Source organism: Papio anubis, chromosome 17, assembly GCF_008728515.1.
Source record: "Papio anubis isolate 15944 chromosome 17, Panubis1.0, whole genome shotgun sequence".
In the NCBI taxonomy this organism is placed as follows: Eukaryota; Metazoa; Chordata; class Mammalia; order Primates; family Cercopithecidae; genus Papio; species Papio anubis.
Genome location: NC_044992.1, coordinates 19,263,658 through 19,279,417, shown reverse-complemented (window position 1 = coordinate 19,279,417; position 15,760 = coordinate 19,263,658). Strand labels below are relative to the sequence as shown.

The following is a 15,760-nucleotide window of genomic DNA, read 5'->3' as shown; positions in this document are numbered from 1 at the left end:
GTAGTTATAGGGCTAATTGTGCAGGTTTTAAAACATGTCTATACATTCCTTAATATGCACAGCATAGACAAAGATATCATCGAGATGGCTGACTGGGAATATCCAGCGCTCATCTCTTTGAAAAAGAAAAACCAAACCAGCAAGTAGGTAACCACACCTTGAGGAAAGCATCAAAGACAGCATACTGGAATTCAGCAGGAAATTGATAGGGATCCTCTGATGACAGAAGGAAAGGGAACTGAGGTAGCCAGTCCAGCCAGGATCATCTCAAAGCCAGGACAGATTCCCCCAAATCCCTAGCCCCACAGCCCCCTATACCTGTGGTAATAGGTAGTCACCTAATAGCCCTCCAGGGAAACTGTTCTAGGTCAAAGGGATCCTAAGTGTGTGCTCTCCAGAGCCTGGGAGCCACCTGACTGATACCACTGCCACCACCAGCAGCCCTGTCCCCTTCAGTGGCAGTACTATGCATACCTGTGCATACGTTTAGGAGGCCGGAGAACTGGCCCACTCAAGTGTACCATGAAGGAGCCTGAGAACAAGCCTGCCAAACCCACCAGGGGCAGTGCCCATGTGAGCCATATGAGAGCCTGAAGACAAGGCTACTTTGCTTGTTTCTGCTGTTGTTGCTTCAGTGCCCACATACACTGTCCAGGGCCCTGAGGAGCAGCCCACCCCAACCAGGTCTGTGTGCATTTACCCAGGCGCCATCTACCACTAACACCAAGGACAGTCCTACTGCCCCACCGGCACCTGCACAAGGCATCCAGGAGCATAAAGACAGGGCTGCCTCACCAGCCACTGACAAAGTCTCTTGCACATGCCTTCAGTGAACCTGTGGACAAACCTGCTCCACACACTGCCATAGGTACCCACCCAAATATTCCTCACAGGCGCCTAGAGAAATGCCCATGCAGCCCGCTTTCACCACTACCAGTGCCCATGCATGCTACCAAGGGATCCGAGGTCTGACCCCCAGCTGCTACTGTCATCTCCAGTGCCACAAGTGTCATCAAGGTCCTTTGGGCTGGCCTGCTACTGCCACCTCTGATCCCAGCACACACCACCTGGAGGCCCAAGGGCCAGCCCACTCAGGTACCCTACTGCCACCAAAAACTGGCAAGCCTGGCCTGGTGCTGCCAGTCTAGTACTTGTATATGCCATCAATGTGCCTGAGGACTGGCCTGCTGTCCTCCCCATCACCATCAAGGCCTCACCACAGCATCCCCCACTACTAACAATTACACCGTAAGCCACTGAGGAACTTACCTGACACTGATGTTGATTACAGCAGAAGAAAACATAAGTATATGGAGATTACACCAATGCACCTCCCCCATCATCAATGCCAAAGCACCATATTCAACCAACAACATAGATACATCTACAGAAAAAAGTCGACACCTAAAACTACACGAAGTGACTGTTACACCAGCTGCACAGCTATCAACATAAAGGACACAAGAAATACGAAAAATCAAAGAAACATGACACTTCCAAAGGAATACAGTAATTCTCCAGTAACAAATCCCAAAGAAAACAAAACCTATAAAATTCAAAATAATGATCTTAAGGAAACATAGTGAGATATACAATAATGCAAAGGAATCAGGAAAGATTCCTGATAGGAAAGATAGATAATACAAAGGAATCAGGAAAACAATTTATGATCTAAATAAGAAATTCAACAATGAAAAAGACAGCATTCAAAGGAACCAAACAGAAATCCTGGAACTGAGAATTCAGTACATAAAATAAAAACAACTGAAAATGTTGGCAATAGACTAGATCAAGCAGAAGAATGAATTTCTGAACTTGAAGAGAGGTCTTTATATGAGGTCAGACAAATAAAAAGCAAAAAGGAAAAAAAAAAAGAAAAGAAAAAGAAAGAAGACAGTGTATGTTATATATGGGCCATCATGAGCCAAAAATTTTTCGAATATTGGGAGTTGCAGAAATAGAAGAGATGGGAAAAGGCACAGAAAACCAATCTAATGAAATAATAGCTGAAAAACTCCCAAGTCTTGTGAGAGATATAAACATCTAGATACAGATATCTCAAAGATCCCCAAAGAAATACAATTTAAAAAGTCTTCTCTGAGGCACATCACAGTCAAATGTTAAAAGTCAAAGACAAAGAGCAAGAGAAAAACACCAAGTCACATGCAAGGGAATCTGTATCAGACAAACAGCGTATTTCTCAGCAGAAACCTTAGAGGACAGGAGAGAATGAGATGATATATTTAATATACAGGAAGAAAGAGACTGCCTGTCAAGAATACTATATCCGGCAAAGCTATCCTTTAAAACTGAAAAAGAGGGGCCAGGTGCAGTGGCTCATCCCTGTAATCCTAGCACTTTGGGAGGCCAAGGTGGGCAGATTGCCTGAGCTCAGGAGTTCAAGACCAGCCTGGGCAGTATGGCAAAACCCCATCTCTACTAAAAATACAAAAAAATTAGCCAAGCATGGTGGCTCATGCTTGTAGTCCCAGCTACTCAGGAGGTTGAGGCATGAAAATTGCTTGAACCTGGGAGGCAGAGGTTGCAGTGAACTGAGTTCATGCCACTGAACTCCAGCTGGGGCAACAGAGTGAGACTCTGTCTCCAATAAATAAATAAATAAAACTGAAAAAGAAATAATGTCTCAGACAAGCAAAACCTGAAGGAATGCATCACCACTAGACTGATCCTACAAGAAATGCTTACAGGAGTCTTCAATCTGGAAGCAAAAAGACAGTGTCTACCACCGTGAAAATCAAAAAACTATAAAACTCATTGGTAGAGCAGGTACAAAAATGAAAAAGAGAAAGGAATCAAACATTATCACTACAGGAAACCACTAAATTGTAGAGGTAAACAATAAAAGAGGAAAAAAGGAACAGAGGATAGACAAAACAATCACGAAACAATTATTAAAATGAAAGGAGTAAGTCCTCACCTATCAATAAAAACCTTGACTATACCTGATTTAAATTCCCCAAATAAAGATATAGATAGAATGGATGGATTACAAAAAAGACCAAATGATATGCTGCCTACAAGAAATTCACTTCACCTGTAAAGTCACATAGCTTGCAAGTGAAAGGATGGAAGGATATTCCATGCAAATGAAAACCAAAAGCACACAGGAGTAGTTATATTTATATTAGACAAAATAGATCTTAAGTTAAACAAAAAAAGAGAAAAATAAGGTCATTATATAATAATAACAGGATCAATTCAGCAAGAGGATACAATAGTTATAAAGGTATATGCACTCAACACCTGAGCACACAGATATATAACGCAAACATCACTGAAACTAAAGAGACAGATAGTCCCCAGTACAATAATAGATAGGGACTCCAACACCTGACTTTCAGCATTGAAGGGATCATCTAAACAGAAAACTGACAAAGAAACATCAAAATGAACCTGCACTATAGACCACATGGACCTAGCTGACACTTATACATTTCATTAAAAAGCTGCAGAATATACATTCTTCTCATTAGCACAAAGAACATTCTCCAGAATAGACCATATATTGTGTTTAAAAACTCATAGCTAGTATTTTCTCAAACCACATTGGAATAAAAATGGAAATCAATTAACGACAAAAACTTTGTAAACTGTACAAACACATGGAAATTAAACAGCCTGCTTATGAATGAACAACTGGGCCAAACAATAAATTAAGAAAAAGATTAAAAATACCTTGAAACCAGTGAAAATGGGGAAAAAAAATCAACCCCTATAGAAAGTGACAAAAGAAGCACTAAGAGGGCGATTTATAGCAATTAACAGCTACATCCAAAAAAGAGAAAGACTTCAAATAAACAACCTAACAATGTACCTGAAGAAACCAAAAAAGCAAGAACGGACCCAAAACTCAAACATAGTAGAAGGAAAGAAATGATAAAGGCAGGGCAGAACTGAATGAGGTAGAGTAAAAAAGCAAAACAAACAAACAAAACATCCTTCAAAGTAAAAGATGATTTTTGGAAAATATAAACACAACTGATAAACTAACCATATTAAACAAGAAAAAAGAGAAAACTCAAGTAAATAAAAAGAGAAACAGAGAAGGATATATTAAAACTGATACCAAAGAAATAGATGGGGTCATGAGAGACTATTATGAACAACTATATGCCAACAGACTACAAAACCTAGGGAAAATGTATACATTCCTGGAAATGTATAACCAGCTAGAATGAACCAAGAAGAAATGGAAACCTGAACAGACCAATAACAGGTAATATAATTGAATCAGCAATAAAGTATCCCCACAAAGAAATGTCTAAAATTGGGTTAAGTTTACTCTGAATTCTTCTAAAGTTTTAAGGAAAAACTAACACCAATTTTTCATAAATTATTCCAAAATCTTCATAGTTTATTCTAAAGGTCAGTATTACTCTAAGGTCAAACCCAGACAGAGACACAAAAACAAAACTATATGCCAATATCCCTGAAGGACACAGATACAAAAATCATCAGAGAAATAAAGGGGATCCAAACTGGAAAATAGAAAGTCAAATTGTCTCCCAGTGCACATGACCTGATCCCATATACAGAAAACCATAAATATGCCACCAAAAAAGTCTGTTAGAACTAAAAAATTCAGCAAAGGTTCAGGCCACAAAATCAGCATATAAAAACAGTGCCAATGGCATGTGTAACATTTCTATACACTAATAATCAACTAGAATAAAAAGACATCAAGAAGGCAGTCCCACTACTCTAGCTACAAAATAATAAAATGCCTCAGAAAAAGTTAATCAAAGAGATAAAAGACCTTTACAAACAAACAAACAAACAAACAAACTACAAAACACTGACGAAAGAAATTGTAGAGGACACAAATATGGAAAGATATTGCATGCTCACAGACTGGAAGAATATTGGTTAAATGACTTTATTACTGAAAGCGGTCTACAGATTCAATGCAAGCTCTATTAAATACCAATTTTTGATGTTTTTAGGGGGAAACAAGATGGTCACCACATGCAGCCAGGAAATGCCTCTCTGTGAGAAAGAAACCAAAATATCAAGTGAATAATCACACTTCAAGCAGGTCTTTGGAGAGAAAACACTGAAATTTGATAGAGAGGTAATGCAGGCATCAAGGATGAAGAGGAAGAAATCTGGGAAGCCTGCACAGAGTCACCAAGCACTAGAATCACTCCCCAATCCAGAAACTAAGGAAGGGGTGAGTGAAGGAACTGTGCAGCACCACACTCCCAGCAAGGAACTCTGGGATACTAGCTCCCAGAGATCCCTGCACCCACAAAGACACCTGAATTGGCAAGAGGAACTGGCTGGCGAATAGTCACAGGCAGAGCTCAAACCTGCATACAGTCCAGAGGGTTTGGCACCTGGTGCAGCTGCAGCAAAACATGACCATAGGCACCGATCCCCCAAGGCTCTCCACCTTGTTCTGAATGACTCTAGCTCCTGTTTACCGCCAGGCCAGCAGACAGTAGGGCTGCATTTACCATGGGACTGCAGCATATCTGGTCTGTGTACCTTTTTGTCCACCAGTCCCTCCCAAGGCCCCTGCCTGGCTACTCACACAAGGGTAAGCACACAGCATAGCCTCCACTGCCCCATCTGAGTGCTTTGCCAGAGGCCTGGGAGTAGTTCAGCCCCCATCCCCAGTACAGCCAATGCTCAACCCCATGGGACCAGAAGACAAAGTCATAAACCTGGTCTCAATACCCCCAGGATTCAAGCACGCTGCTCAAGTATACTGAGCTGGTATCTGTGGCCTGAGCTCAAGAACAGGAGAAGTTTCCTCTCTCAGAATGCCAAGAAGAGGGAGGCCTGAGTTCATATGCCAGTGTGGGAGCCAAGTGAGCTCCCTCTACAACAGCAGTCCTCAACCTTTTTGGCACCAGGGGCTGGCTTCGTGGAAAATAATTTTTCCACAGACGGCGGGGGTGAGGATGGTTTCACGATGACACTATTCCACCTCAGATCATCAGGCATTAGATTCTCATTAAGAGCACGCAACCTAGATCTCTCATGTAGACAGTTCACAACAGGGCTTGTGCTCCTATGAGAAGCTAATGCCACTGCTGATGTGACAAGAGACAAAGCTCAGGTGGTAATGCTCACTCACCAGCCCTCCCCTCACCTCCTGCTGTGCAGCCCAGTTCCTAACAGGCCACTGACTGGTACTGGTCCACCACCTGGAGGTTGGGAACCCTGTTCTACAAGACCTGTCCAGGAAGGGTGTAACCTGTCTGTCCACGGCCTCTGCCTGAGGGAGCCTGAAACAGCTAATAGTCCAGTGATCTGGGTATGGAAGGATAGGAGACAAAACTACCTAGTTGGGCCTGCCCTGGGGGCAGACAATGGAGGGAGGCCTGGTTGGGCAAGTGCGGCTGGGTGTTCCCCACAACTGTCTGCTGGGCAAAATACCCTGGGCCATGGGCACCACACCAGCTGCACCCCACAGAACCACAGCCCTGCCTGGGGATCCTCCCGCCTTGACTGACATTGTAACAGACCACCCGCAGACACACAGACATACTCTACAACCTGCTCTGACTCTACTAAGCCCAGAGGACCAGTAGGTCTCCAGGGAGTTGTTGGTCTCTTAGCAACCTAACTTGTGGCTTGGGCCGCCCTAAGGGTGGGAGGTGCGCAGCCCATAAAATTCATGTGTGGCACCAGTGATTGGAGGGCGCTCTCCCAAGTTCCAGGAACTGATTTGGTGAGGGGGTTATCTCTCACCTTCCCAATCCTACTTCTCCCTCTTCCCCAGAGCACTGCTGCAAACACACTGAAATAGAAAAGAGGCTTGCCAGCCCGTACTCTAGAGCACCATCTCCTGGATTGCAGACTGAATTACACCACCAAACAAAAATTATTATATACCTTCAACACACATCTGTGAAACCCAGTGCAGGAAAGTAGCCACAACGAAGGAACCTGTGTGGAGTCCTGGCCATCTGAAACCACCCAGAAACAAAGCCAATCAACGATACACAATACACACCACAAACCCTCAAAGGGAAGAAAAGAACATAAAAACAAAAATCCCCATCCAAATGACAGGAATTTCAAAAAGATAAAGAAACTGCAGCACTCTCAGATGAGGAATAATCAGCACAAGGACTCCAACAATTCAACAAATCAGAGAGTTTCATTACCTCCAAAAAAATCACACTAGCTCCCCAGCAATAAAATCTCACCAGATTGAAGTGTAATGACATGCTTTATGACAGACATGCGATTCAGAATCTCAACGACAACAAAGCTCAATGAGATTAAAGAGAAAGCTGAAACCCAATCCAAGGAACCAGTATAACCATCCAGGAGTTGAAACACGACATAGCCATTTTTAAAAAGAGGCAAATTGAACTTCTGGAGCTGCAAAATTCAACACAGGAGGGAACTTCAAAACCAGATGAGACCAAGTAGAGGAAAGGATTACAGAACTCAAAGATCAGTCTTTTGAATCAACCGAGACAGAAATAAAGAAAAAACAATTTTAAAAATGAACAAAACATCTGAGGAATGTGGGATTTTGTAAAGACACCAATCTATGACTCATTGGCATTGCTGAGAGAGAAGGAGAGAGAGTATGCAACTTGGAAAACATATCTGAGGATACAGTTCATGAAAATTTCCCCAATCTCATGAGAGGTTGATGGAAAAATTCAAGAAATTCACAGAACCTCTACAACCATCCCCAAGATACACAGCCCATTAGACTTTCCAAGGTCAACATGAAAGGAAAAATCTTACAGGCAGCTAAAACACCTGCATCAGGTGAACAGCTGACCTCTTTCTGGCAAAAACCTTATAAGCCAGATGAAAGTGGGGCCTATTTTCAGCATCCTTAAAGAAATTTCAGCCAAGAACTTCATGTAACTCTAATCTAAGCCTCATCAGTGACAGAGAAATACAATCTTTTCCAGACAAACACTAAGGGAATTCATTACTACTAGACCAGACTTATAAGATGTTCTTAAGGGGGTCCTAAATATGGAAAAGAAAGAATAATACCCATTACCACAAAAACACACTTAAGTACATAGACCACAGACTCTATTACACAACTATACAATCAAGAGTACAAAGCAACCAGCTAAACACATCATGGCAGAGTCAAAATCTCACATATAAATATTAACACTGAATTCAATGGTCTAAATGCCTCACTTAAAAGGCACAGAGTGGCACGTTGAATTAAAAAAACAAACCAACAACAAGAACTAACAGTCTGCTATCTTCAGAAGACACATCTCACATGTAATGCACCCACAGGCTCTGAGTAAAGGGATGGACAAAGATCTGTCACCCCTTGCAAAAAACAAACTTTAAACCAACAACAGCCAAAAAACAGACTTTAAACCAACAACAGCCAAAAAAGGACAAAGAAGGGCATTACACAATGATAAAGGACTCAATTCACCAAGAAGATATCCCTATCCTAAATATATACCCACCCAACACTGGAGCACCCAGATTCAAAAACAACCAAGTCCTTCCAGACCTACCAAAAGACTCAGTCACACAATAACAGTGGGAGGCTTTAACACCTCATTGATAGTGTTAAGGCAAATCATCGAGACAAAAAACTAACAAAGAAATTCTGGGCTTAAATTTAACACTTGACTAATTGCACCTAACAGACATCTACAGAATACTCCACCAAACAACCACAGAATACACTTTTTTCTCATCTGCACAAAGAACTTAATCCAAGATCAACAATATGCTTGGCCATAAAGCAAGTCGTAATAAATTTTTAAAAAATGAAATCACACGACACCATACTCTTGGACTACACTGCAATAAAAATAGAAATGAATACCAAAAAGATCTCTGAAAATCACACAATTACATGGAAATCAAACAACTGGCTCCTAAATGACATTGGGAAAAGAAATAATTTAAGGCAGAAATCAAAAAATTATTTGTAATAAGCAAAAAGAAACATTATACCAAAACTTCTGGGATACAGCAAAAGCAGCATAAGAGGAAAGCTCATAGCACAAAACAAATATGTCGAAAAGTTAGATCAGTAATTAACAAGCTGACACTGTGCTGAGAGGAACTACAAAACAAGAACAAAAATCCCCAAAGTTGGCAGCAGAAAAGAAATAACTAAAATCAGAGCATACCTGAGAAATTTGAGGCCCCAAAATCCATACAAAGGATCAATGAAACCAAAAGGATAAATGATACTGAAGGCCACTAGTTAGACAAATTAAAACAAAACAAAACAAAACAACAAAACAGAGAACATCTAAATAAGCACAATCAGAAATGACAAAGATGACATTACAACCAACCCCACAGAAATACAAAAGATCCCCAGAGACTACAATGAACACCACTGTATGCACACAAACTAGAATATCTAGAAGAAATGGATAATCCCTGGAAACACAACTTAACAAAGATTGAACCAGGAGGAAATTAAAATTATGAACAGATGAATAACAAGTTCTGTAATTGAATCAGTAATAAAAAACCTACTAGCCAAAAACAGATCCAGATCAGACTGACTCACAGCCAATTTCCACCAGACACACAAAGAAAAGCTGTTAACAAACCTACTGAAACTATTCCAAAATATTGAGGAGATACTTCTCCCTAACTCATTGTATGACGCCAGCGTCATCTTGATACTAAAAACCAGCAAAGATACAACGAATAAAGAAAACTACAGCCCAATATCCCCGATGAATGTAGACAACAAAGTCCTCAACAAAATATCAGCAAACAAAATCCAGCAACACATCAAAAACTTACTTCACCACAATAAAGTTGGCTTTATATTTGTGATTCAAGTTGGTTCAAAGTACACAAAGCAATAAATGTGTTTAACCACATAAACAGAGTGAAAAAGAAAAACCATATGATCATTTCAAAAGATGCAAAAAAGCTTTCAATAACGTCCATCATTCCTTCATGAAAAAAACACTCAACAGATTAGGCATCAAAGAAATAGACCTCAAAATAATAGGGGACCCTCGGTAACAAACCCACAGCTAAAACCATACAGAATGGGCAAAAGCTGGAAGTAGGGACTGAGTGCAGTGGCTCATGCTTGTAACCCCAGCATGTTGGGAGGTGAAGACAGTAGAATCACTTGAGGCCAGGAGTCTGAGACCAGCCTGGGCAACACAGTTAGACCTTGTCTCTATAAAACAATAAAGAAAAAATTAAAGAAAAAGGAACAAAAAAAGTTGGAAGCATTGCCCTTGACAACTGGAACAAGACAAGGATGCCCAGTCTCACCACATGTATTCAACATAGTACTGGAACTCCTAGTCAGAGCAATCAGGCAAAAGAAAGAAAGAAAAGGCATCCAAAAAGGAAAAGATGCCAAACTATCTCTCTTTGTGGATGATATGATTCTATACCTAGAAAACTCAAAAGAGTCTTCCAATTTATCCTGGAACTGATAAATTACTTCAGTCAAGACACAATCATTCTACCAAATCATTCTACCAAAAAGACACATGCACCCCTATGTTCACTGCAGAACTATTCACAATAGCAAAGATATGGAATGAAGCCAGAAGCTCATCAATGGTGCACTGGATTAAGAAAACGTAGCACATAAACAATATGTAACACTATGCAGCTATAAAAAGAACAAAATACTGTCCTTTGCAGCAACACGGATGCAGTTGGAGGGCATTATCCTAAGCAAATTGATGCGGAAACAGGTAACTAAATACTACATGTTCTCACTTATAAGTGGGAGTTAAACATTGGGTACACTTGGACATAAAGACAGGAGCAATAGACACTGGGGACTATAAGAAGGGGGATTGGGTTGGGACAATGATTGAAAAAAGGTACTATGCTCACTACCTGGGTGATAGGTTCAATTGTGCCCTAAACCTAAGCATTATGCAATATACCTTTGTAACAAACCTGCACATGTACCCCCTGAATCTAAAATAAAAGTTAAGAAAGAGAAAGAATAAATAAGATAAAAATAAAATGCCCTTTATAACTTGCAACAAAAAAACACCAATAATATTCTTCACAGAAATGGAAAAAACAATCCTAAAATTCATATGGAACCACAAAAAAAGCTAGACTATACAAGCCAAGCCTGAGGGAAAATAACAAAGCTGGAGGCATCTCTCTACCTGACTTCAAAATATATTTCAAGGTTACAGTAACCAAAAGAGCATGGTCTTGGTATAAAAACAGAAAATTAAACCAATGGAACAGAATAGAGAACTCAGAAATAAATCCACATATTTACAGACACCTGATTTTCAACAAAAGTGTCAAGAACATACATTGGGGAAGGAACCCTCTCTTCAACAAATGGGACTGGGAAAACTGGATATCTGGAACAAGAAGAATGAAACCAGGTCCCTATCCTTCACCATATACAAAAATCAACTCAAAATGGATTAAAGACTTAAACATGAGATACAAAATTATAAAACTACTACAAGAAAATACAGGGAAAATGCTTCAGGTCAAGGCAAAGATTTTATAGCTAAGTTATCACAGGCATATGCCAAAAATAAGCACAGGCATAAAAACAAAAATAGGTAAGTGAGGCTATATTAAAATTAAGTTTCTTCACGGCAAAGGAAGCAACCAACAGAGGGAAAAAAACTACCAACAATCTGTAGACAGGGAGACAATATTTACAAATCTATTCATCTGAGAAAGTCTAATATCTAGACTATACCAGGAATTCAAATAACTCAACAGTAAAAAGTAGTTAATAATCCCCCTAAAATGCAGACAAAGAATTTAAGGAGACATTTCTAAAAAGAAGGTGTATGAATAGCCACAAAAATATGGAAAAGTTCTCAACATCACTAACAGGAAAATGGAAATAAAATCCCAAATGAGATATTGTTTCACCACAGAATGGCTACTATCAAAAACAAACAAACAACAATAACAACAACAACAACAAACAACACAAACAAAGTCCCAAAAGTAAAAAATCGTGGTGAGGTTGGGGAGAAAAACAAAACTCTTATGCACTCGTGGAGGAGATGAGGAAGGAAGGAGATACATAATTTGAAGTATAAAGTTGAAAAAACTAGAAATACTTGATTAATAACCAAAAATCAGACATTGTACCTGATTTCAATGAACTGAAATTCTAAAAGTGATAAGCAGCTTTGGGTATTTATTAATCAATCTAGGATTCAGTCTTCATTTCGATTTCCTCAATGAGGAAATAAAAAAATATTATGGAATCAGTTTTAATAATCTCAGAAGTAAAACAAATGTAGTGTCCTTTGAGTGTTAAGCTATTAAACACAATTTCCCCTTTACCTTACTTCAAGCTCATTTGTATGGAGAAGGGAAGAGCGTCTCATCTTTATGTTGTACCAAAATGCTTCTCCATATCATATAAATTGACTCTGAAATTTTGAATTTCATACAACCAATTCGACTACTTGTTTCTGATAAATGCCTGGACATGACCTCATTTCTAGTTGCTGTACTCCTGGAAGTTGTTCTTTGAATGGGTTTATTCAATGAATTATGTGTTAAGTATTTATTCAATGAATTATGTGTTGAACTATAAAAGCATAGCTATGAATCTCTGTTTAAGCAAAAGGAGGTAAATGCAGGGAACTCTGGTTTCTGAGAATGTAGGATCTGTGCCAAGAAGAGAATTCAGCTCTGGGGGTGTACAAGAGAACCAGGTGCTGTGTCAAAAGAGGATCTAACTGTGAACTGCAACATGACGAATTAGCTCAATTTCCAACGAGGAAAGATGACAGCCTAGACTTAATCCTGTCCTTCATAGTTAGTTAAAATCTACACGTGACTCTATGAGTTAATAAAACATAATGCAATAAATAGTAGACAGAGTCAGCATATCCTGTGGCCAAGATTTGATGGAAATGGGAGTGAAGAGAGAGCCACTGGGTGAGAGACAAAAGGTATGACTGGAGAAAAAAAATTAATGGGATCTGTCTTCGTAAGCCTGACTCTCATCATGTCATGGAGTCAACAAGGCATAAGCTGGCTATACGCTCCTTCACGAAGCAAAAAGTGAAATTAAAGACATTCTACTACTTGAATTTCTATTCTTACATAAGACAACTGGTAATAAGCAACAAGACTGAAAACGAGTTTTCCTAAAATGTGATTTGCTGCTGGCATAAGGATAGACATAGCTCAATATATTAGAATTGAGAATCTAAAAACAAACCCACACTTTTATGGTCAACTGATTTTCAACATGGGTGTAAAAAAATTAAATGAGAAATGAATAGATTTTTCAACAAATGGTGCTGGGACAACTGTATATCCACATGCAAAAGAATAACGGTGGACTTTCACCAAATCTCATATCTAAAAGTAACAAAATAGAACCAGTAAATGTAAGAACTAAAACTATAAAATTCCTAGAAGAAAACATAGCCATGAATCTTTGTGACTGAAAAAAAAAAAAAAAAAAATTAACTGGACTTCATCAAAATTTAAACTTCTGTGCTTGAACAGAGACCATCAAGAAAGTGAAAAGGAGGCTGGGCATGGTGGCTTACAGCTGTAATCTCAACACTTTGGGAGGCTGAGGTTGGAGGATTGCTTGAGCTCAGGAGTTCAAAACCAGCCTGGGCAACACAGTGAGGCCTTCTCTCTACAATTTAAAATTATATAAATTTTAAAAACATAATAAATCATAAAAAAGAAAATAAAAAGGGAAGCCATGGAAAATATTTGGAAACATCCCCGATAAGGGACTTACACCTAGGGTATATAAAGAACTCTTAAAGTTCAGAAATTTAGGACAACCCAATTTTAATGTGGGCAAAGGATTTGAATAGACATTTCTCCAAAGAAGATATACAAATGGCTCATAAGCACATAGAAACGGGCTTAAAGTCATTCATTACTAGGGAAATGTGAATCAAAACCACATTGATTTTGATCAATGTGGTATGAGGTACCACTTCATACCTCTAGGTTGGAATCCTTTTTCAATCAAAAATATGAAAATATTGGCAAGGATGTGGAGAAATTAGAACCCTCATACAATGCTGATGGGAATGTAAAATGGTGCAACCACTTTGGAAAGCAGACTGGCAGCTCCTCAAAAGGTTAAGCAAAGAGTTGCTATATGATCCAGAAATTCAACTCATATGTATACACCCAAGAGAAAGGAACATATATGCAAACACAAAAACTTGTACATAAAAGTTCACAGCAGCATGATTAGTAATAGCCAAAATATGGAAAGAATCCAAAGGTCCATCACCTGATGAATCGCTAAATAAATGAGTGGTATGTCTATGCAGTGGAAAATTATTCAGCAATAAGGTGAAATTAAATACTGATACATGTTACAACACAATGAACCTTAAAAATGTTATGCTTAGTAGAAGCCAGTCACAAAAGACTACCACATATTGTGTAATCCAGCTGATATGTAGTGTCCAGAGTAGGCTAATCTATGGAAACAAAACAGATTGCTGGCTCTTTCCAGGGTCATGAAAATATCCTAGAGTTGATGATGGTGACGGTTACACACTCTGGGAATATACTAAGAGACCATGAATTGTACACGTTCAATGGGTAAACTGTATGGTATGAGAAGTATGTCTCAGCAAAATTGTTTTTAAAAATTCAGTGGTAGAGTGGCGGGCGCCTGTAGTCCCAGCTACTCGGGAGGCTGAGGCAGGAGAATGGCATGAACCCGGGAGGCGGAGCTTGCAGTGAGCCAAGATCACGCCACTGCACTCCAGCCTGGGCGGCAGAGCGAGACTCTGTCTCAAAAAAAAAAAAAAAAAAAAAATTCAGTGGTAGAATCTAGATACATCTCTTAATTCTGTACTTTGGATGTACATACTATACATGATTTGTAAAAAAGCACAATATATTTAAAATGAAAGGAAAATGAAGGAAGTGCCTAACATTTCAAGTAGTTTGTAAATTAAAACATTTGCATTTTGAAGAACAGTACTATGGCCTTTCTGTACAAGTTATCCTGAAATTCATGAAATAAATATACACAGATTCTGTACCCATTCACAAAAGTAAAGATAAGAAATAAGACAATTTTCTGGAACATTCTATTAAGCATTATCCTACAATTTAATCTGGCTTGCCTCACCATGGCAATAGAGAAATTACTAAAAAATACCACTTCACAGAAAAAAAAAAAGTCTCTCAACTTCTGTGAGGAATACTGAATAATTCCCAACTTTCTTAAGGGTCTTTGGAAATGATCCTTATTTTTAAAATGTATGTACTTATGAGGAGAAAAGGACAGAATGAAAGCCAGAGGTTAAGAAACAAGTGCATTATAAACATAATAAAATTGTAATAAAATGAATTATAATAAAAATACAAAAGAAAGTCATCCACTGCAATTAGTATCCTAAAACATCTGACATTATTTCACCACCTATAGATTAACTGTTGATATGTTTCATACATACTTTACTTCTGATTTGACCCAATTTCTTCTTTGAATTGAATGTCTCATCTAAATTAATGTGACAACGTGATGTAGCCTCTGATGTAGGTTGTTGTTTTAGGGGATCGGTCCATTCTTGTTGGAGTTGTCTCATAACTACCTGTGAAGGTATTTTTAATTGTTACTGATTTATAAATCACCGTATTATTAAATTATGGTAGTAAGATTTAACTCTAACATACATACCTTGAAAAATATCAACACATATATGGTTCACCTCCTTATGTGCACACATTCTTGTTTATTATTGAATTCAGTCAAGGACACAGAAGGTGTTATCTTCCTGCCAAATCAGTTTTCTGTTAACTTAGGCAATAGATTCAGCCCACT

The 15,760-nt window shown here is 38.9% G+C and overlaps 1 protein-coding gene across 3 annotated transcripts in view; it reads right to left on the bottom strand.

The window, feature by feature from the left end:
* LOC101008824 (coiled-coil domain-containing protein 144A-like) overlaps positions 1–15,760 on the bottom strand; it is a 103,693-nt gene that overhangs the window by 18,182 nt on the left and 69,751 nt on the right. For all 3 annotated transcript variants that reach the window (XM_031656995.1, XM_031656997.1, XM_031656996.1), the window contains exon 15: positions 15,393–15,530. In XM_031656995.1, the coding sequence (XP_031512855.1) occupies positions 15,393–15,530 (138 nt within the window). The remainder of the gene's footprint in view (positions 1–15,392; positions 15,531–15,760) is intronic.